Source organism: Hesperophylax consimilis, chromosome 10, assembly GCF_061612785.1.
Source record: "Hesperophylax consimilis isolate HC1 chromosome 10, BYU_Hcon_1.0, whole genome shotgun sequence".
Classification (NCBI taxonomy): Eukaryota; Metazoa; Arthropoda; class Insecta; order Trichoptera; family Limnephilidae; genus Hesperophylax; species Hesperophylax consimilis.
The window spans coordinates 10,132,757-10,156,013 of record NC_142845.1 but is presented as its reverse complement, the minus strand read 5'-3'; the positions used below and the strand labels follow the sequence as shown (position 1 = coordinate 10,156,013).

At 33.2% G+C, this 23,257-nt stretch overlaps 1 protein-coding gene across 1 annotated transcript; it reads left to right on the top strand.

Annotated features, from left to right (window-relative positions):
• The first annotated feature begins 1,998 nt into the window (after positions 1-1,998).
• On the top strand, positions 1,999-19,713 carry LOC149420262 (nose resistant to fluoxetine protein 6-like). The gene is made up of 13 exons (XM_089636560.1): positions 1,999-2,405; positions 3,895-4,126; positions 6,934-7,134; positions 7,478-7,554; positions 7,675-7,877; positions 8,183-8,297; positions 9,838-10,049; positions 12,931-13,115; positions 14,447-14,567; positions 15,168-15,357; positions 17,644-17,786; positions 18,663-18,771; positions 19,091-19,713. Exons 1-13 carry the CDS (start codon positions 2,150-2,152, stop codon positions 19,177-19,179), a joined length of 2,133 nt encoding a protein of 710 aa, XP_089492686.1. The 5' UTR covers positions 1,999-2,149; the 3' UTR covers positions 19,180-19,713.
• The last annotated feature ends 3,544 nt before the right edge of the window (positions 19,714-23,257 follow it).

The following is a 23,257-nucleotide window of genomic DNA, read 5'->3' as shown; positions in this document are numbered from 1 at the left end:
AAGAACATATAAGATCTTTTAAAAATAATAATAAAATGCAATCTCAATTTGCCAAACATCTCCTAGATGAAAATCACTCACTTAATTATAATAATAAACCAACTCCGTTACACGTACAAAATAAAAGCCGTAAACTGAATCTTTTAGAACAGTTAGAAATTAACAAAAACTCTAATAACCCGAAAGCTATTCTAATTAATGAACAAACAAATATAATTCGTTCACCCCTACTAGATATCTTCAAACCTAGTGCAAATATGAGTGCACTATGAAGTACTTAATCATGCTATTAAAATAACCCTATGAGTCATCGATTGGGAATAACTAACATAAAGACATTCAGTCAAATTTAAACATTGCACTAATTGGGAAAACTTTATTGGGGTAATAACCATTAATAATTTCTAACATTTTACTCAGAAATCAATTAAGAAATCAGTAATTGAAATTAAAATACCTACCTAGAAATAATATAAATGTATCGTCTGTAAGTGGGCTACCCACAGTTTGATAATGCCTTCAGAGGGCGAAACAGCTGTCTCGCGTAGTAATAATTACACATCAGAACTTGTTTAAAAAAAAACTGTTTTTATAAACCCAATAACAATATTATTGAATATATAAAAATAAAAATATATAAAATAAAATAAAAAAAAACTGATGAAATACATTTGTAGGAATTTATGTTAACCATATAGAAACTGAAGCAGGGAGCCGGCTAAACAAGTAAACAAGTCCTTTCACTTTGAAAGTTGGCATTAATTGAACTGTTACTATTTCTGCGCCGATCGACGTCATTTGGAAGCATGAGTTGTATTTGCTGATTTGCAACACTTTCCTTTTGTTTCTCCATAAAATTTCATAAGGAAACACTTCATTCATGGTGCCGATGAGAACATGGCGGATCAAACCATAATCATCAACTAGGTTGCAACGGAATACAAGGCGATTGTAATCACCTGTTTGCTGAGCACGGAGTCGTGTTTGCCGCAGATTTTCAGTTTCTCGTTGTCGTCTTTCAGCCACTCTCCGCCTGTTGCGTTTATTCTGTTGAGAGCGAAGCATATCTGAACGTGATCTACGTGCTTGCAACCGTACATCCCCATGCCTGGCTGCACGTCGCTCTGCTACTTCTTCAGCACGTATTTGAGCCATTCTTTGTGTGTTTTTCTCACTCACTGATGCCAGTTCTTCCTCAGTTGCAATTATTCGTCGCACTGCTTACCTACTCACTTAAGTTTAATATTACGCGAGGCATTATTTAGTTAAAAAAATATACATAAAATTGATAAATATCAAAAATGTAATACACAATGAAAAACTAAATAAGTAAATGTACTAACTCTATAAACGCTGTGGTAAATAACACAGTTTAATTCACACGAAATAATTACATCAAAATGAAAATTATTAAAAATTTAGGGAAATTTAATTTAACAATGCATTTGGAAACAAAACAGCGGTTTGCTTTTACGTCTAACAGATGGATAAGTTTAAAAAAAAACAGGTTTGTCCAACAGATGGATCTATTTAAAAAAAATACGTTAGTCAAAAAGAAAAAATACTTTAGCTGTCACAGGTCACATCTAAATAATATGGGTATATAAAAACATACCCGTATTCGATCGCAACGCTGCGCTGTGTCAAAAATTCAATGCAATCGGTGAAAAAAATTTGAACCAACGAACATTTACATTTTTGTTTATATTTTTAAAATTAAATAATTATTTAAAAATAAAAAAAAATTAACTCAACTGACTTAACATCAAATCACTTAACTCTACCAAGGAGAAACCACAGTATGTACCTGTAAAAATAATTTGGTATCTCTTGCTTACAGCACTCCACAAATACATAATTATTTGAAGTGGCTAAAGGAGATTTTGGCTTTCATTTTGGGTTGACTAGGAAAAGTTCTTATGAACTTTGTCACACTTATATAATTATGTCGTTGTTATCGCTATCTACTTTAATTCCTAGGACTATTTTTAACATTATCGTACTGAACACATTAGTTATTATCGCGTTATCTCCACTGATTATTCTACAGATGAATAAAAAAAAATCGCATGTTTATTTATCAACCGAATTATAATAATAAGTCAGTATTTATAAAATATTCAAGCAGTGCGTAAGTTTGAATAAAGCCATGTCTAATATTAGGGTCCGATGGCTCCAAAGTAGTGTCTTTCTTATTGTTTGTTTAGCATTGCTTTCGCAATGTTATGCGTTCGAATTTTCCGAAGAAGATTTTATCGAGAAGTTTAACGGGGTCGTTAAAAATGGACTTTTAAATGAAATTGTTAAAAGCATTCCAGAAGATGATGGGAATTCAGCGTTTTGTGTACAGGATTTGTTACAGTGGTATGAAGACTTAAGTTCTGGTAAAGTGTGGGCATTGACAAGTAAGTGGGCACACTTTTAAATCTTTTGTCCTTTATGGTCTCCTTGATTTTACATACTAAACCTAAGAGTGATTGTTGTTTCTAGCTTCTAGGTTCGAATTATACCAGGATGGTTAAAAACTTTCCATGAATTGAAGCAGAAAAATCAAGAATTGTTTGTCTTTAACACATTTTTTAATGTATCGTGGAGATTTTACAGGTTGTAAACTCATAAGATTCTAGAAAAGCTTATATTTATATTTACTTTGATAACTTTTTTCTTCCTTTGACATCATGCCTAACAATGACGATGCCTTTAAGGTAGTGTTTGTTTATGTGTGGCTTAGATTGCAGCTATTTTATTCAATAAAACTTTGATTTTAACAAAAATTGTGTTTTGATTAGACAAACACAATAACAATATTTACTTTTATTTATTGTTTTTGTGTTTAATTCATAGAACTCCATTTAACTGTACCTACAGTTTGAAAATGGCCTTGAAAGCCGAAACAGCTGTAACAATAATAAAAACCAAAAAATACTTAAAATAATAAAAGAAGGAAATAATAATATTATTAAATTAAAAAAAAAACGATTGTACCTAAACGATAATAAACATAGATAAGAAAACAGCATTAAAAAAAGATGATCTAGAAGAGCAAATTTTATAAAATTCCTTCTCATGAGTTGAGGGTTATCTTTTTTATATTGGCCCTAACAAAAAAATCCTCAGGAACCATGCAATCTTTTGGAATGGTGTGTGGATGGTCTATTTAGAGAAAGGAAGGGGAGGAAGTTTTGGGAAGGCGGGGCGGTTAGGAATATGGGGAATAATATGTCCAGGTGTAACGGACGTATGAAACCATATTTCCCATTGTGGTTCAAGGCGATAGCTCGAGTCCTGTTGGACAAAACCTGAATCATTTTTTTATCCAAAATTTTTATTATACTAAAAAAGTGTCACTATCCGTGTCTGTCTGTTTGTGCGCTTAGTTCTTCTAAACTACGCAACGGATTTCGACAATATTTCCATTCAGAGAATTTCTTCCGAAAGGTTTGTACCTACATATAATAAATGCATATTATATTTACAGAAAGTCGAACAAAGTCAAGCAACGCCAGGTACATGTCGACTTGTATTATACCAATAATAGACCATCTTAATCTGCCATTGAGGTTACGTTACTGCAAAAGATTTTAATCAGCCATTATTGCTTTTCTCACACAGTAGCAAGGACAGTGATAGGTGGCAACTAATTTTTTAAATTGGTTTTAAGTTAATGAAAAATGTTTGCTCACCTTTGCAGAAAATAATAATTTTAATGTTGAAACTTCAATGCTAAAATTTGTTAAAGTATTCAAAACATACCACTGGCCAAAACATAGCAAACCATTTGGAGTGACCTATTGCAGGAATGTTGGTTATTCAATAAGTATCCCTGACCCAAACCCGCCTCCCAAATTGTACGAATGGTTTAATACATCATAAATAATACTCTATTGTTTTTAGTGTTGGACGCGGGAGGCCGTCCACCCCATGGTGTATTGAAAGGCAACATCAACAGTGTGGGAATGTTTGATGAGTGCCTTGAAATCAGCCACCAGAGGACTGACTCCAGGATTATCAAGGGAAAGTACTGCATGGCCAGGATACCACTTCCCAGTATATTAACAGGAAGAAATGAAAAGATATCAACATCTCACAATGCACGAATGCTAAGTAATCCAGAAGTTAATCAAAGGTAGGGAAAACCTTAAATCGGAATTCATGATGATAAGAAGGTTGTATGATGACGATTGTTGTATGCACAATTTTTTGAATCATATGAAAAATAGGATTACTTTTTGCGTGTATTATCAAAGGAGTCAAAATTTAAGTCTTTTCGTGTGTTTTACTTTGACCCGATATTTAAAATGATTTAATATCATGAAATCGTGCTTTTAGTCGAGCATATTTCTGAATTGTTTGATTTCTAACAGAAAATGTATACTTTTTAATTAGTGTATCTACTCTGGGATACTGTAGACTGTCGGCGATCCTAAAATTTAGGTTGGAGAAAGGAATGAGATTTGAAGAAGATATTGACGTTAAGTAAACATTTCTTCAGATCTGGTCACAACTAAAACCAAATACTGAGAGAGTCTACTATACGTTTTACCACAATGTGAAAAATTTAAAAAACCTTAGAAAATGGGATCTTGGCGGATTCATGGGGTTTAAGTCGTCGTAAGCGGTTTCGTGTATATCCATATTCATATTTTGAAGAATAGTATTAATAAAATAATATGGTGAATGTATATATATGACACTAATCGCTCGGGTGGTTAAACGTGTCATATATACACAGTATTGTTTTGAAATTCACAATACCATGTTTATCACAATATTAATTCAACTAAATTAATAGTAAATCTCTCGATCTCAGATCTCAGTCTAGAAAACGAACCCATCGGCACTTAGTCACATAATATCTCCATTGCAAAAAAAAACAATAAACGTCATTGGTCATTAATAATGACGCATCACCATTGACAAAAAATAACGAAATTTTTTTATATGAGAGGCGCGATAAAAATTAATCAGATCGTAAACCGGTGTAGAAATTTAATAATGATAACATAATAATAATAATAATCATAAAAAGGAAAAATTTCTTTGTTTCAAGTCAGGTGTTTAGCAACCAAAGTTTTTTTTTTCAGAATTTGCCGAACAATTAATTAATAATTACCAAACATATAAAATTACCGTAGTCAATTACAGTAAACACGCTGTAAAAATTTAGAATCATTAGAAATATCAAAATCAAATAAAAATGATCCAAAATTTAATTTTTTTTTAAAGTTGTTCCATTTTCCTGATATGTAACCCCCCGACCTCCCTCTTATCAATAAAGTTTTTATTTTTAATTATTAATTGTCAAGCCACAAGGATTTATTTGATAAAAATAACAGTGTTCTTCGAACTGTAAAATGTTCAGTTGATCCCTTTAATACACCAGAAGTCAGTGACTTTGAAAACTGTCTTCCCTTCTTCAGGGCAGAAGTGAAAGTTAGTGATAAAATATTTTTTTGAAAAATTCGGTTAAAAGCCTTTCAGGGTTAGAAAAAATAAATTAGTATTTTCATTTAAAATATTAAATTAAAACTCAAATTCAAAATTCAAAAAAATATTTACTGCACAAAAATACAGAGTACAAAGGGTATACTTATAGGTTACATTCTATTTCTTCCAGCTAACCTAAAAAATACACATTATATTACAAAACTCAACAATTACATGTTAACAAATGTATGTGAATAAAAAATTTAAAAAAAACAGAAGTATTTAATTTATGCAAGGGATTCATTTAAGGTGTAGAGACATCTGTTTAAATAAATGTTTTAAGTGATGATTTAAATTTAAAAGTGTCGGTTGTTTTTTTATTGCAACGTGGAAGGTTGTTGTATACTTTAAATGTTGATAATATTACCTACAGACTTATTTATTATTATTACTTATTTGAAGGTGATTCATCAGAAAGATATCACGAAAATAACGATATTTTTTATCAATTTATAGCAATGTTTGTACGATGATTAAGGTGATTATTATTTGTAATGCAGTGACCACAATCATCTGAGCCTTTTGTATGATTCAGAGAACAAACCCGTTTTTCCCTTATTAATCATCGTGCGTTTTATATCAAAAATCACGTCATAGAATAGATAAAAAGATTATAAGAAATGAACTTACTTATGTTAATATTATTATATTTATGCATTGCGATCATCCATACGATACAACACTGAAGCATTTAAAAAAAAAATTTAATTCAAATATAATTGTTAAGTTCTGCAAGTATTTTTTGGTTTTTGTTATTGTTACAGCTGTTTCGGCTTTCAAGGCCATTTTCCAACTGTCAATAAAACAGTTGTAACAAAAACCAAAAAAATACTTGCAGAACTTAATAATTTTACTTTTAAATTTTATTTTAATTAAATTAAAAAAATAAATAGACGGAGCTCTGCAAATTAAACACATGAACAATAAATAAATAAAAAATAATCGTTAAATAAGAATTTTTCCTTTTATATTTTTCTGATTAAAGGTATCGTAAATTAACGGCTGTTAAATGTCTAGTATTTTATAGAATTATTAAATAGGTACCTTCTTAAGATTAAGATATTTGTGCATTGCAAATTTATGTTGCATTTCGTGACGTTAAAGGTTTTACAATTCATTCAGAGAACTTTAAAAAACAATTTTTTTTTCCAGTTTTCGTAAATCGATAGCATTTTTTTAATCTTTATCTCCAAAATATCCTTCATGTTTGTGGATTTTTGTAAGATTCATATCATTTAACGTAATGATTAAAATACATTATCGTTGCGAACATATTATAAATCGACACAGTTTTGTCGAAGACACAGCAATTTATTAATAAAACCTTATTTTTTTTCTTGGGAATTCTATGTAACAATTTGTAGAAATTTTGCTTAAGGAGAAATTTATTTGGCCTGTGAATTTTGTATCCTTATATACTTTACTTACTACTTTTACTTTTTACAGGACTCCAAACCTCGGACCAGGAAACATATATATGTTTAACCTGGCAGTTTGTTTACCAGCTTCCTGCAAGGCGAGCTTTGCGGAGACACTCCTGACCGCCTCATTGGCAGCTTCAAACATATCGTTAACCATTGGACTCCCAGGGGAATACTGCAGTGTCGATGAGCCTAGGCCATGGGATGCAGGAGAAATTGTTTCAGCGTGAGTTAAATATTACCAATCTCTTTGAGTTGCAAATCAACAAAATTTAATAAGTTATTCTCCTATTGTTTGCTCATGTTAACAAACTTTCTGGTACACATTTTGGATAAATCAGTAAGAAGAAAAATTGAGATTCTTCATTTTCTGACTATTTTTGCAAAATGCATATTACAGTATGTAATTTTTTTCTAAAATAATCCATAAAAGAACCACTAGAAATCTGTCATTTTGTACTTGTATGTAGAAAGCATACTTTTTTGTCGACGTTTTAGCCAACCCTTGCTTCTTCGCAGGATAATTTCTTAAGTCTAACAAATATTTCTAATATACGTGTTTTTTTCAGAGTCGTGTTATCCCTGGTTGGGGTATTGCTAATAGTTGGCACATTATACGATGTTGGGTATCAGAAAGTTAAAAAAGGTAAGTCATTATCCGACGGAAGCAACAAAAATAATATAAAAGTTATATTAAAAAATATTTTTTTTTAAATTAAAATATAAATACTCAAATACTAATGTCAACCAATTTTACCTTTTTAAGGAGACCTAAAATCACAGAACTTAACATTGACTGCATTTTCCATGTTCACCAACTCAAAGAGACTGACCACCCTTAGTAAAGATCCTGGACCACTTGCTTGTATCCATGGAATTAGGGTCCTGTCCATATGTTGGATTATTGTAGGACATCGTTATTCCGACAACGGAACATTTCCCGTGGAGAACGTGCTTGAATTGTTTGCAGTAAGAAAATAATTTGTATCAAGTCTATAATATGTTTTCTTAAATCATTTTTAACTGTTGTTGACTCCAGGTAGCTCAAGTAAAGAGTGATGAAGTTTATAGTATGTTGAAATGGACTAAAATACAAAACATTGTATGGGAATTTTGTCATGAATCAAATAATATGACGCCAATATCTTTAATGGTTCCTTCATCCGATGGTTCCGATGATCTTTCAATCTATAATATTTAGATGAATATTTCACCATGATAACAACATGCTTTTTTTACAGTTACTAAATACTAGGAACCCATTTATCTTTTAGTGGATGAACACATACGGCGCAATGACTCTAGTAGCATCAACTGTGACTGTTGATACCTTCTTACTACTGAGTGGACTACTACTGTCCTACGTTTTCTTCCGTCGGACTGATAACAGTAAGCCAGTAAATATTTTAATGACATAGTCTAAATAACTTAAGCTTGACTTTAAAACATCTTACTAAAGAAGACTTTAAACAAGTTACCCGGGGAAAACATCACAATTTATTCCCCTTTGACAACAATGGAAACAATGACAGACATCAAGGCTAGCAGTTGACATTGTAAATCTGACTACAACCTTATATAAATATCGTGGCAGTATGGCAGTGAGGGTAAGGCAGTCGATATGGCAATAGATAAAAACTGACTGAATTCGTTATAAATGAGATCCCTGCAGTTGTATGAGTTGAAAGGAAAGGAAAGTCAAGAACATAATAATAATAATACGTAGGATTTACAAAAAAGAGCGGTCAGTGGCTGGGTTGGCATCACATCTGGGTCCCACCCAAGCACCGTGAGTTCAATTCCTCGGCTCCCTACCATGGCACAAGTAACATTTTTCGTTTACTGTCATGGTAAAAGTAGATTATTGTCAGGTTATTCGTAACCTGAAAAAGTTTATCTTTCTTTAAAAATAAAATTTTAAAAAAGATTAAGGACGTGTTGTTTCGGAGAATTTGAGCAATTCATCAAATTTCAACGTTCATTTCTGGGTACTGTGAAAGTCTTATTCAAGTTTTGTTATTATATCATCGTAGGCTAGTTGCATGACAAAACTGAAATAATAACAGAACTTGAAAAAATCTTTCAGAGAACTGGAAAATTAACTTTGACATTTGAAGAATTGTTCAAATTCTCCCAAACAACCCGTCCTTAATTATCGCACCATTTTTGGTTGTAAATTTGGTACCTGTAAAAATTTCGCCATAATGCTTTAGTAAATAATATAGAATGCTAAACAAAAGAAAAAATATTTTAAAGACTCATGAAAACGGGGAAAGTTTTTTCGAAACAGTTCGTAAACTTCGTGGATTTTTTCTCTAAAAATTGACTGAAATTTCTCCTTTCGGAAATATTGGAAATTTAGGAATTTTCTTTAAAAAAATTTCTTGGTGGTATAATTTGAAGAAATGTGGGTCTGATTTGGCCAGCAAGATCATCTAATTTGACACCACGCGATTTCTTTCTTTGGGGTTTTATAAAATCACATGGCCGAGTTCATATTATTGCGACAATTATTGAACCACAAATATAAAACGACATTGTCTTAAATTTTATCAAAAGATCAAAGTAGACAGAAAAAGCCTAAGCAAACATTTATTTGACACTTTATTATACTTATTATAGAATTTTTTGTACTTTCAAACAAAATTAAATGGTGTCGATTTTCGAATAAATGTTAAAATTGTTCAAAAACTAATTCCGGTGCACTCATTGAGATATCTTATATAGTTATACGATGAAACGAACCTATTTTGAAAAGTCTGTAATATTAAGAAAGGCACAAGCCAGTTGCTTTTAAATATTTTAGTCGGAATATTACAATAGAAGTGTACGTGTAACATATTGCACCATAGAATAGTTTTTTCGTCATTTTATCAAATGATGGTAGATAGTTGGTAGGTTGATCAATTTTTATACTTTCTTCTCACAGAATCCCTTCGAGACATTCCCATGATGTATTTACATCGCTTCCTACGACTCACCCCAGTTCTGATTATGACGATGCTGATACAATTCACTTTTATCGCTAAAATTGGAAGAGGACCATTTTGGGCCCAGATGAACTACGGCATAAAGGACTGTGTTGACTACTGGTGGAGCACACTCCTTTACGTTCAAAACTACGTAAACCCCTACAATTTGGTAAATAAACAAATATCATTCACTAAAATAAAAATAATTTTTCAAATTTAAAAAATAATAATTACTGTGTTAATAGGTTTTTAATGGGCTTACCCAATAAACCTAAGAAAAACGATTCCTTATTTGGAGTAAGGATTACGATGACGGAGGTGCTGTTCCGCCGTCGGTTCCTCACTGCGGCTTCTATAGGAAAAAACTGAGGATCCGGCATCGGGATGTACTCCACGTTATACGGGGAGTACATCCCGATACTCCACGTTATACGGGGGCTCGATGTTAACAAAGCTAGTGGACCTGATGAAATACCTGCCCTGGTATTGCAGAGGTGTGCTGCGGAAAAGGTTCCAGTTTTGACAAAGCTCTTCAAAATGTCCCTGAAGTGTGGCACTGTGCCCTCTGGTTGGAAAAAAGCGGTCATTCCCCCTATTCCCAAGAAAAGTGACCGCTCCAACCCGGCCAACTACCGCCCCATAGCGATCAAATCAGTTTTGTCCAAAGTGATGGAACGTGTGATCAACGACAAACTGCTCACATACCTTGAGAAGAACAAAATTATCAACGACCGTCAATACGGATTCCAGCGGAATCGCTCGTGCGGTGATCTTCTCGCGTATGTGACGCATGTTTGGGGGCGGTGCCTGGAACATCACGGTGAGACCCAAACGGTTGCACTAGACATATCCAAGGCCTTTGACCGGGTCTGGCACCGAGGACTTGTCAACAAATTGCCTTCTTACCTACTTTCCGCATCCCTTGTGTACGTGGATTGCTGACTTTTTAAGAGATAGGTCGATTCAGGCGGTTGCTGACGGTTTCACCTCTTCCTCGCACTTTATAAATGCTGGCGTCCCACAGGGATCGGTTCTGTTTCCAACTTTGTTTTTGTTGCATATCAATGACCTTTCAACATGTGCACCGATTCATTGTTACGCGGATGACAGTACAGTTCATGATAGCTTTTTGTTTGACAAGCCCCCAAAGGGCACACAAACTCCAATGGCTCAGGGGGCTTTGAAGCAGAGAATGGACGGTTATCTCGAGAGTATTTCCTCCTGGGGTAAAAATAATCTCGTCGAATTTAATGTTTCAAAGACCCAATCCTGTCTGATTACATCTAAAAGGGATCCAAATGATAATCTAGTCTCCTTCAACGGAAGCAATCTTCCGAACAGGCCTTCCATTGATATGCTTAGTGTAACTATAAGTGACCAGCTCAGGTACGGAGGCTCCATCGAAGCCAGAGTAAAGTTGGCCTTTCAGAAGCTGGGCGTACTGTACAGGGTCCGCAGATACTTTAATAGTACACAACTGATGACCCTGTACAAATCGCAAGTGCACCCTACTGTCGAATTTTGGCAGCCATCTCTGGTCCGGAGCCCCTAAATACCTGAAAAAAACCCTTGACTCTGTGCAGAAACGGGCGGTCCGTTTGATAGATTCCCCAATCTTAATAAACGGACTGCAATCTTTAGAGCACAGGCGTCATGTAGGTATGCTGTCCTTGTTCTATCGGTATTACAATGGAAGATGCTCTGAGGAACAAGCGTCATTGATCCCTTCGGCACCGGTGCGTAATCGAGATATACGCCAAACGCGCGCCCAACATTTGTACACGTTTGACATTTGTCACATGAGAACGGGTCGCTTCTACGATTCGTTCTTAAGTTCAACAGCTCGGCTGTGGAACGAACTGCCGGCCTCTGTGTTTCCTCCCTCCTACAACATGGGACTCTTCAAGACCCATGTTCACTCCTTCCTCTCAACAAAAAGACCATCCACACAGTATCCCCAAAGATGACATATTCCCTGAGGGAAATTATTTTCTTCAGGGCCTCCTGTGTGGAGTAAATATAAAAAAAGGAGAAAAGTGAAAAAGTGCTTTTTTAATTTTTTTACCATCGACCCAACTCCAACGCTGTTGTTTATGAGAGCAAAGCCATGTGAACGCGTTAACTAACTAACTAACTAACTAACCATCACGCCGTTTCCCCGCAGGGGTAGGCAGAGAGGACGGACCGCCAAACAACTCGGTCTTGGCACACACTCCTTGCCTCATTCACATTAATACATCGTCTCACACATACTCTTCTATTGTTCTGACACTTGATATGGCCCGAATCAAGTATCTGATTCACTTGGTGCCATGTCTTTCTCGGGCGTCCCCGACTTCTGCTACCATTCACATTTGCTTCGTATATTCTCCTTACACTCCTTTCTTCGCTGATTCGTTCTACATGCCCAAACTAACGCGTTTTAAAATCAAAGTAAAAAAAAAACTACAAATTCCACACGAATTGAAATCTTATTCTTGTTGTTTGAGGAGTACCTTACTATTCAGGCTACTCAGCCAGCCAACTTCTGTAGAATTTTTAAAAAACGAAAATCACATTTGAAACATGATTTCGAAATGAAACTGTAGATTTGTATAAAAACAAAGCCACACCGAGACGGTTTTCAAAAATTTACGAACATTTCTGAGAACTTTGCAGAAGAGTGACCGATATTTATAAATAAAATTGCATAAAAAATAAGGAAATTTTTTAAATTAATTTAATATTATTTGAAGTTATTGTTTTATTGAATAAATATGTAAAAAATCGGAAACCGGACCTTTTTACGAACACTTACAGTAAGTAGGTTAATGCAGATAATAATATGACACATACTTGAATAAGTTGGAAGTGATACAAAATTGGGTATTTGGCATTTTTAAAGAGCATTGCAAAGATCAGGCAAAGAAAATGTGCATTTTTATCGTAATTTTTTTAAATTTTTTATGCATGTATTAATGGGTCATCTGTGTTCTCATCTAAATTCACTGCGATATTCTCAATTAAAAAGACTTTTATGAATCGATTTTTAAATTTATTTTTTATTCTAGTGTTTGGCTCACACGTGGTATTTGTCTGTCGACATGCAGTTGTACATTCTGTCTCCACTTCTTCTGTTTCCTATCTTGAAGAACGCTAAAATAGGAATTGCCTGGGCTGGAGTTTGGTTACTGGCTGCCCTCGTAACCGTGTTCACCATTTGCTATACCAAGGGATGGAGAGCATCCTCCTCAACGTGAGTATTTAATTTTTTTTTTTTTTTTTTTTTTTTTTATAAATTTTATTTAGATTAAATTTGATAATATTATTATTAAGTTCTGCAAGTGTTTTAGTTTTTTTTATTATTGTGACAGCTGTTTCGGCTTACAAGGCCATTTTCAAACTGTGGACTAACCACAGTTTGAAAATGGCCTTGTAAGCCGAAACAGCTGTCACAATAATAAAAAACTAAAACACTTGCAGAACTTAATAATAATATTATCAAATTTAATCTAAATTAAATTTATAAAAAATTAAATAAAAAGTGAGTATTTAAAACACCTTGTATTATTACATTAGAAAAAATAAGTTTTATTAAGGCATTTGTAGCAGCAACATGACAGCACTTGATTCCGACTGATGACAAGTTTTTAAGCAAATAAATTTACTACGCAAGAAACATGAAGAAAGTACTATAAAAATATTTCTTTATACATTTTTGTTTCTATAGTGGAGTAGATTATACAGCTTCTTATTTGGGTATGATGGTAAAATTAAAAAAAAAAAAACGAATATTTGTTGTTTTTTCTTGCTTAGAAAATAAAATTCAACCAAACAATTCAATTTTTTCAGAAAACTACCTATAACTTTAGAATTTCAAAAAAAAATAGTTATTTAATGATGTTAGCGCACTTTACCTCCGAACACCGTGTATTGTATAGTTTACAGTTAATGTAACATTAACACTTGTCATTTTTGTCACAATACATTCGAAATTACAAATACTACTATATCTTGCTAAAATTAATATTGTGGAGTGTGAGGTAGGAATGATGGGTACAGTACTATACATAATGGTTTATAATGTAACATCAATAATAATACTACGAGGAACTGTACTGAAGTGTTCACATGTTTTACTTATGTGATGCCGTTTATTACAGAGTAATTTTATTATGTTAAAAATACACAATATTACATATTACATACTATAATTATTTGTACGTTTTTTACATTATCTACATTAATTCCACTCAGGTGGCCCTGAGGAAAATAATTTTCCTCGGAGCCTATGTCCTCTGGGAGAAGTGTCTTATTGAACAGAGGAAGGAGTGAACATAGGTCTCGAAGAGAGCCTTGTTGTAGGAGGAAAGAAACAAGAAACAAAAGTCTGGCAAATCCTTCCATAGCCGAGCTGTTGAACTGATAAACGGTCGTAGAAACGACCCGTTCTCATGTGACATATGTCAACCGTGTTCAAATGTAATATCTGGTTTGAATAGTATTTGGTAGGGTGTATATTTTGATTTGATCCAATCCAAAACCTTTTCCAAATAAATTAGATTAAAAATAATGTTTCGATTGTAGACTCGAAGACTCAGTGGGCCCATATTACCCAACCCACATGAGAGCCGCCCCTTGGATCATAGGGTTAGTAGCTGGTTACTATCTGCGGATCTACAATCTCAAGAAAATATACATGAACAAGGTAAGATACAGGTTTCTTTCTATCAACGAAAACATTCAAATCATAATGCTTAACTTAACTTACTTAATTCATTCTTTCGTACTATCGATCAAGGAACTCTTAGCAACCTTACTTAAATTCACACACAGGGAATCAATTGTCTAAAATTATGTAAAGTTCGCCCGGGACTTAAATCTTTAGGACAACTAACGATTGCCAAATCAGTTTTTTTTTGTGCTCCGAAATTTTTTAATTGGTGGTAATGGCTTATTGTAGCTTTATTTATTGTTTCTATCAAGTCAGTATTAGGGGTTTCATTATCGACCGTTACAGACTCTAAGCCTTAAACAGTAAATAATTAAACCCTTGATTTACTTGTGAAGTTGACCTTATATGTACTTCGTAAACTAAGTGGTCTGTCAAAAAATGTAATATAAGGATGAGTTGAATAAATTTATTTCAGTCTTCCACAATTAGGAAATTAAATTACCCTTTAAAAATGTCCCTCATAACACAGGAGCACTCCTAGCATAGATGACAATAATATACAATCTCTGTAAATAAACAATATGTTTAGAACAAAAAAAACACCAACTAACCTTCGTTAATTCTATGTTCCAGATTGTAGTAGTTATCTTGTGGATAGCAAGTTTGGTAGTGATGTCCGCGGTGCTGTACGGACTGAAACCATTGTCAGACGGTAATCATGTATTCTCTTACCTGGAAGACACCACCTACCTTACCTTCAGCAGGACAGCCTGGGCTGTGGCTGTACTTTGGGTTATTGTTGCCTGTGCTTTTGGATATGGAGGTAAGAAAATCAGCGCATTACCTCACTTATCCTAGTCCATAATGAAAAATGTTCCATAATGTAATTTAATGAAATACATACTCTTGATATTTTCAATTGCAGAGAAGCCACATTTTGCGGAGAACCACAGATTTTTGGTTACAGTAATAAAACGAGCTTAAAACGTTGTAATACAGTCCTTATTTATCAAATATAAAATTAGTATGAAAAATAAGGAAATTTTTGGCGAAAATAAATTCTTTCTTAAATATATTTTCAATTGATAGGAAAATGTCAGTAGAAGAGCAATGTTTTTCCCTTCACAATCGAAATTCCAGGAAAAGGGCTGGCTTTGAATACTTTCCCTGATTTGGGTCGGAGTTTAAAATGTTGGTAGCTGAAAAGTCTGTTACTTACGAACTTTCCCTGTTATTTTCTCCGGGTTAAATTCCTCACATTGGGGGTTGCAATCACACCGCCTAAGGTTGAGGGATGACTTGAACCTTCTTAATGATTTCCTGTCAGGTATGGGCCGGAACACACGAATTCCACTCACAAAGATGTTGAAAAAATATTCTCAAAGATCCTATTTTTCTTATAACATTTTATTGTTTGTTCGAAAATTTCATGTTTTATGAGTGATAATTTGATTTGTTTTATTTTACATATCTTGCACAATAGAAAAATAAAGTAGAATCCATTGTAAGATTACAATTAAATTATTAGTATAGACTCATTAAAGTTTAAACCTCATCATAATATAAAATCATTGAATATAATATTTACGATTCTCAACAAAACCATGAAAATGGGATAAGACACCGAAATAAAAGATTACGTTCGAAAGTGGGACTAGAACCCAGATCCTCTAGTTTTACCGGGACCAATACTCTACCTATGAAGCTACTGAGGTTAAATTAAACTTGGTTTATTTTTATCGATCTCCTATTTTAATTTATAAATTACAATCATTATCTTTATTGTAATTACGCAGACTGTAAATGACTTATTGTAAAAAATAAAATAATGGAAAATGGATTTATTGTTTCGGATTAAATATTATCACAAATATTCACTCTTACGCGAAGATACACGTATTTAGTAATAAAGTCACAACCAAATAAAAAGCACTTTCTTCCCACACATTTGACCTACTTCCTCCACTCAGTAGGTAAGTTTTTTAAAATCCGCATCTGTAATACGTGTAATCAATTTTAGTAAAGCATAACACTGCCCTGACGAATCTGCGGTGTTTGCGAAAGCTAATAAATAAAAGTGGTGTTTACAGAGCTATTAATTGTTTATTTTTTTTAAATACCGTTCATGTTGGGTTTAATTTACACATATTTCATCTTTTTTTATGTTAACTCCACACAAGAGGCCCTGAAGAAAATAATTTCACTCAGGGCCTATGTCATCTTAAGGATCCTGTTTGGAGGGTCTTTTTGTGAAGAGGAAGGGGTGAACATGGGTCTTGAAGAGTCCCATGTTGTAGGAGGGAGGAAACACAGAGACCGGCAGTTCATTCCACAGCCAAGCTGTTGAACCTAAGAACGAATCGTAGAAGCGACCCGTTCTCATGTGACAAATGTCAACCGTGTACAATTAGTGTTGGGCGCGCGTTTGGCGTGTATCCCGACTACGCACCGGTACCGAAGAGATCAATGACGCTAGTTCCTCTTCCATCTGAAATCATTTTCAAGAATTTCAACTACTAATTTATTCGATTAATGCATTTACTAAAACGTTGGATAAAACAAAATAAATGAAGACGAAAAGTGAAACGATGGAGATGAAGTTTTTAAATACTCGATGACTTGTGTGATATTTAAGAAAAATATGACGTGCATTAATTTTATTGTTACATAAAAATCTTTTTATTCAACAAATGACGTCATTATCTTTTACTTAAAGTTGATTGTCTCTGACTGTCCGGCGGGCGGGCAGACGGCGTGGAATTGACTTGTATACAAATCTACAGTTTTATTCCAAATTTGAAGAAAATTAGCACACTTGACCTTCAAAACAAAAGGATGGTTACTGTCTAAGTCTGATTACGTGAAACTATGTGTAAAGCCCGAGCAACGCCGCGCCGGGTTTAAAAATAACACATATTATGACCTGATGTCACTGCAATGCTGTCCGAAACGTTGGCTAAAGAAGGAGTTAGCGCAACACGGCATAACACCCCAAAAACAAATAGCAAAAATACTTTTGGCCATGAAAATCTTAAATCAAATTTGAAAAAGTGCTTGTAAAATGTAAATGTTTGTCCCCTGATCTAACATTGACTTTATATCTTTTCAGGTCCTGTGAACTGGTTACTGAGTTTGAGGCTCTGGGAGTTCTTGGCTCGTCTCTCCTACTCCATGTACCTGATACACATCACACTTATGAACTATTTTGTGTCGACCTCTAAAACAGTTCCACATTTTTCACACGATCAGTGGGTAATGGACCATTAAATTAAAAAGTTCATCAAAAATAAATATTAACAACTCCCCCAAGGGAGACATAGAGGAAAACCTCAAGATTTAAGTCACAGGAGTTTGGGGATTTTGTGGTGGCTTAAGGAAATAAAGAATCGAAATTAAGTTTTCAAGACACAAATTATCGTTCCACACCCTTACTGTAAAGTAGGATGTTTAAAAAATAGTTCTTTTGGAAAGTCATAATTTTAAGTTGATTAAAAATTATCTTTATGAACCCAAATACACTAAAAAAAAATTCCTCATTGAAAAACATTTAAGTAGGTCTCTAGGTATAAAGTTTATAAAAAATTAGGTCTTCCGCAAGAAGCCAAAAGTTTATAAACTTTAGATCTCCCGTAGGAAGCCTAAGGTTGATAAATATTTGGATCTCCCGCAAGAAGCCTAAAGTTTAAAAAAAATTTAGGTCTACATAAGAAGCCTAAAGTTTATAAATATTTGGATCTCCCGCAAGAAGCCTAAAGTTTAAAAAAAAATTAGGTCTACATAAGAAGCCTAAAGTTTATAAATATTTGAATCTCCCGCAAGAAGTTTAAGATTTATAAAAAAATATTTTTCTTTAAATTTTTCACGTTCTTCATTAAATATAAAATTTAGCCAGAAAAAGTAGGGTAATTTTTTATTTTAATATGGTAAGGGTTATTGAGATAATTTTACAGTGAAGAAACGAAGAACTTCCCAATATTTTCAACATAACTAAGACCGACATATCTATCAAAATACAAAAATTTTGAGATAGTTTTTACAGTTTTAAAGGTCTAAAAATATGTATGAATATTTACAAGCACAAAAAAAAATTTATTCTGTATATTTTAAAGCATGTTTAATTTGTTTCAGGCGCATCAATACATTGGTGATCTTCTGTTGACAATTGTAGTTTCCTATTTTATGGTTTTGGCTTTCGAATCTCCGGTTACGGTTTTGGAAAAAGCAATTTTCGGAACCGGTAAGCATCAAATTTAATAACCAACAACAATTATTGGAAAATTAATTTTAAAATTTTGCTTTCTAAGCTAGAATACCAAAAAATCATTGCAATTAATTGTTATTAATTTTCTTTTGATTTCAGAAGGAATCAATTTTTTAATGCACCAATAATGTCTTTCCTTTTTTTTCTTTTTTAAAAAAAATTTTATACACTTCCTCTTTCGTAGCTAATAGATTGCTTGCTTTTTTATTTTGGTGATTTATACTTACTCATAAAATTTAAACAGCTTTAGAATTGTACCACTTTACCATAACTCACATATATACCCCTTTTCCAGAGAAAAACAAGTCCATTCCAGAAGCCGTACCAGGAACCATAGTTTTAAATGATGAACAATTAAAACGTATACAGATAAATCAAATATAATCATTTTCTTGTTAGAATTATACAGTGTATTAAAGGTAACTGTTTTGATTTTATGTGTTTTTTATACGAAAACAGAGATTGTTAAATTAGTCTGAGAAAAATTTTCTAACATTGTCGACCTTAATTAATTTTTTAATAACTTTATTTTAATTAAATAACAAATTATTATGAAAAAAACAAATATTCTAACTTATTACAATATTCCAATTAACTGTAATCTAAATTGGAATGATTAGTAAAATTCTGAATTAAAATTACAACATTACAGAAATACCAATGCTACAGGGTTAAATTCTTAAATATTTATGTTTACCTATGTAAAATACTTCCCTTTAGTTATTATATCAATTTTGGCAGAATTTTATTTTTATACTTACCATCTAATTGGTTAGTTTCCATTTGTCTCTCTGAAATTGTTTGAAATTTCCGACATCCTGCTCTAATAAACATGTTCACATCAGCAAAAATAATACTAATAGTGTTTTATTGCGGAAGTGGGAGGATAGTGCACTATACATCTCATTAGGGCATATATTTACTCTTCAAAATTAAGAATAAGCAAGTTAAAATAAATAATATAATATACATAAAGATTTCTTTTTCTAGAACCAAAATAATCTGTATCTGTTATCGAGTAGCTCTGGTTATTTTTTGCGTTCTACAAATCTACAATAGTTCAAGAAAGCTGATTAAAAAAACAGTTTATTTTTAAACAAGTTCTGCTGTGTAATTATTATTACGCGTGACAGCTGTTTCGCCCTCTGAAGGCATTATCAAACTGTCACGCGTAATAATAATTACACAGCAGAACTTGTTTAAAAATAAACTGTTTTTATAAACCCAATAACAATATTATTGAATATATAAAAAATAAAAAAATAAAATGGAGTTCTACAAATTAAACTTAATAACAATAAATAAAAAAGCTGATTAATTTTAAATAACCTATTTTAAATGACGTATATAATGGAAATCAATTTATAAAAATAAATGAAAAAAATAATGTGAGAAATAATATCTTTTTAGCAGTTCAGAAGGTTTTGCAGTGTCTGTTATTGACTAAAAAAACACCCCTGATTTTTATTCCTGTCCAAAAGTGGCTTGAGGGTATAAAATAATCCAATTTTAATCTTCCATTTAAAACTTAACGAACTACTTTTGTCGTAATAATCACATTAAATTCTCGTTTTCTTTATTATTTTATTTTCCTAATATATAATTCAATATTTATTATTCGAATCGATGGATTTTTGGTTAAATGAGTTGGAAAAAATGAAGAAATTCTTTAAAAGTGATCTCCACAAACAAGAACAATTAAATTCCACGAAAATTATTCCCGATGGCAGTGAGTAAATGGGCAAAAAATGGAAATTTACACAGGAGAAAAGTATCTATTTCCTTTGAAATTGTGAATATTACAGTTTGGCTCTGAAGACATAATATTTATAATCCTACTTTGTGTCTGACGATCATCATTGGTGGTTTTTTTACAAAGAAATTGATATATTATACCTATTATAACTTAATAATGAAATTAATTTGAAGCAATAATGATTTATGATTATGGTTTCTGAGAAAAATTCACTTTGTGGAATCATAAAATTTATCATTAAAACTTTGTACAAAGCCCCCAATTATTGTTTTAATGATGCTCAGGTGTAGGTAAAATAATTTTATTTTCTAAACTGATTGTTTGAATTTAAAAAAAAAAATATGTTACCAAAATATTGCCTAAAAAATTGTCGTAAAAATACGATGTGGTACTCTGTACCTACCTACGGACCGCGGGGAGCGGGGAGCGCTTCAGCGGTAGTCTGTTGTGCATTCCGTATTCTGTAGGCTCACAGATAACAGTATAAAAAACGATCTCTGTAAATACTTAACCTGCCTATCGTGATTGAAGACCAACCCTGAATCCACGTTCCTGATGTGAATCTACAGGATACTACAGTGGCGATGAGGAAACTTAGTCATTATTTATAATAAAACAGTGGCGAAGTTTTAAAAAAATTTACGTGGCAAACGGGCGTGTTGTTAAAGTTGAAGAAATTCGGAGAGTATTCGCGTAATGGCGTCGGTGCAGTTTTAAATGTTACGGACGGGGAGTCTTGCAACATTGAACGAACAGGTTCGTAGAATCTTTGAAAGAAAAGATTGCAAGGAATTCAGCGGGGAGCTGAATTTCGAAATACGGAATGCACAACAGACTACCGCTGAGGCGCTCCCCGCGGTCTGTAGGTAGGTACAGAGTACCACATTCTCCCCCACTTAAGAGGAGAACTCCTACCAGGTTTACAATTCACCCGAGCCTGTTTACAATATAAATTTTATAGATATCATATATATTGAACATATATTATATTGACAATTAAGTATATCACATAACACAGTGTATAATAGTGAAATACGTTCCGTATTAAATTTACATAAACGAGGTCGGTTTGCAAGCAAATACAACAAAAAGTGTCACTCAGTATAAATCATCTCGTGTTTAACATTTTAAGTCAGTTAGATTTCTGCATAATAGTGAGTGCTGTACGGTATTGTGAATTTAAAATCACAATTATTTATTAAAAATTTACCTGAAATCAATAACAATCAATAACGCGCAGACGCAAACATTTGAACGATCATTGGCTGAAAGTGTCATCACCTAGTGCTACCATTGGTGGAAAGTGTCATCATTGCCCGTTTGTGCTCAACGGGTTGCGGCAATCAGGCGCTGGTGCGAATTAACCTAATAAATTTAAACAATAAACATTACTAATTGATCATGAATAACTGCGGAGTTTGCAAATCTACAATCTCACATGGTCCTCAATGCTCATCATGTAAAGAATACTTCCACTACAAATGTGGAGGTATTTCGGAAGAAAACTTTAAAAAACTGAAATTAGAACTGAGATCTGCCTGGCGATGCAGTTCCTGCAAATCCTCAAACATTGTTGTCGGTCACCAGGATATAAGTACTATTATGGCAGATATCAGAAGAATCCAGAGCGACTTATCATCCTTCAAGACTCTACACGAAGAGATAAAAGTCCTACGCGAAGAAGTACAAGGAGTTCAAAATTCAGTAGAGAGCTGTCACATGGACGTAGCAGCATTCGGGAAGAGAATAAACACACTCGAAAAACGTTTAGAAAAAGTTGAGAATCTGGAAACGGAGGTCACACATCTACGAAAGGAAGTGCGCGCTTTTGCAGACGAATTAAATAAACGCGACCAATGGGCAAGGTTACAAAACCTGGAAATCAAGGGAATACCTCACCGAAATGATGAAAACCTGATGAATATAGTTAAGAAAATATCAAACGTAAACAACATTAACATTGGCGAAAGTGATGTGGAATTCGTGACTCGTGTAGCTACAAAAGGAAACCGCCCTGATATGATAAAGCCTATTATTTTAAAACTCTCTAATCGAAGCCTGAAGAACCAGTTTCTTCAGGCGGTTAAAGCGAGGAAAGGCTTAACCACGGCTGACATCGGGTTCGCTGGAGCACCAAAAAATATCTACGTCAGCGACCACCTCACTAAGGTAAATAAAAATCTTTTCTTTCGGGCGAGAGTTCTGGCTAAGGAACGGGGGTTCCAATATGTTTGGCTAAAAAACTGTCAAATCTTTGCACGACGCAACTCAACTTCCCCGCCAATCATCATATCCAAGGAGGAAGATCTGAACAAGATGGAGGTCCAGCGGAATTTCTCTCCTCACTCTGGATCCAACGCTGGAGACCCTCGTCCCAGCCAACCATAAAATCAGCGAGACCTAAGCGAAAACTATTCTCTCTTTTTTTCTTTACTTTCATATATTTTTTATTTAAATATTTTTCATTCAAATATCTATCTCTTAAAATTCTATTTCTTAAAGATTACTGTTATAAATTTTCCTCCTTTGAATATTTTTCATTCAAATATTTTCCTTTTGAATGTTTAACCTTTGTATATTTTTCATTTAAATTTTTTCCTTTTAAATATTTTTCTTTTGGATATTATGGTTCTCTTAAAGTTTTTATCTTTAAAGATTACTGTTTAAAATGTTTTTTCTTTAAATATTTTCTTTTTAGATGTTTTA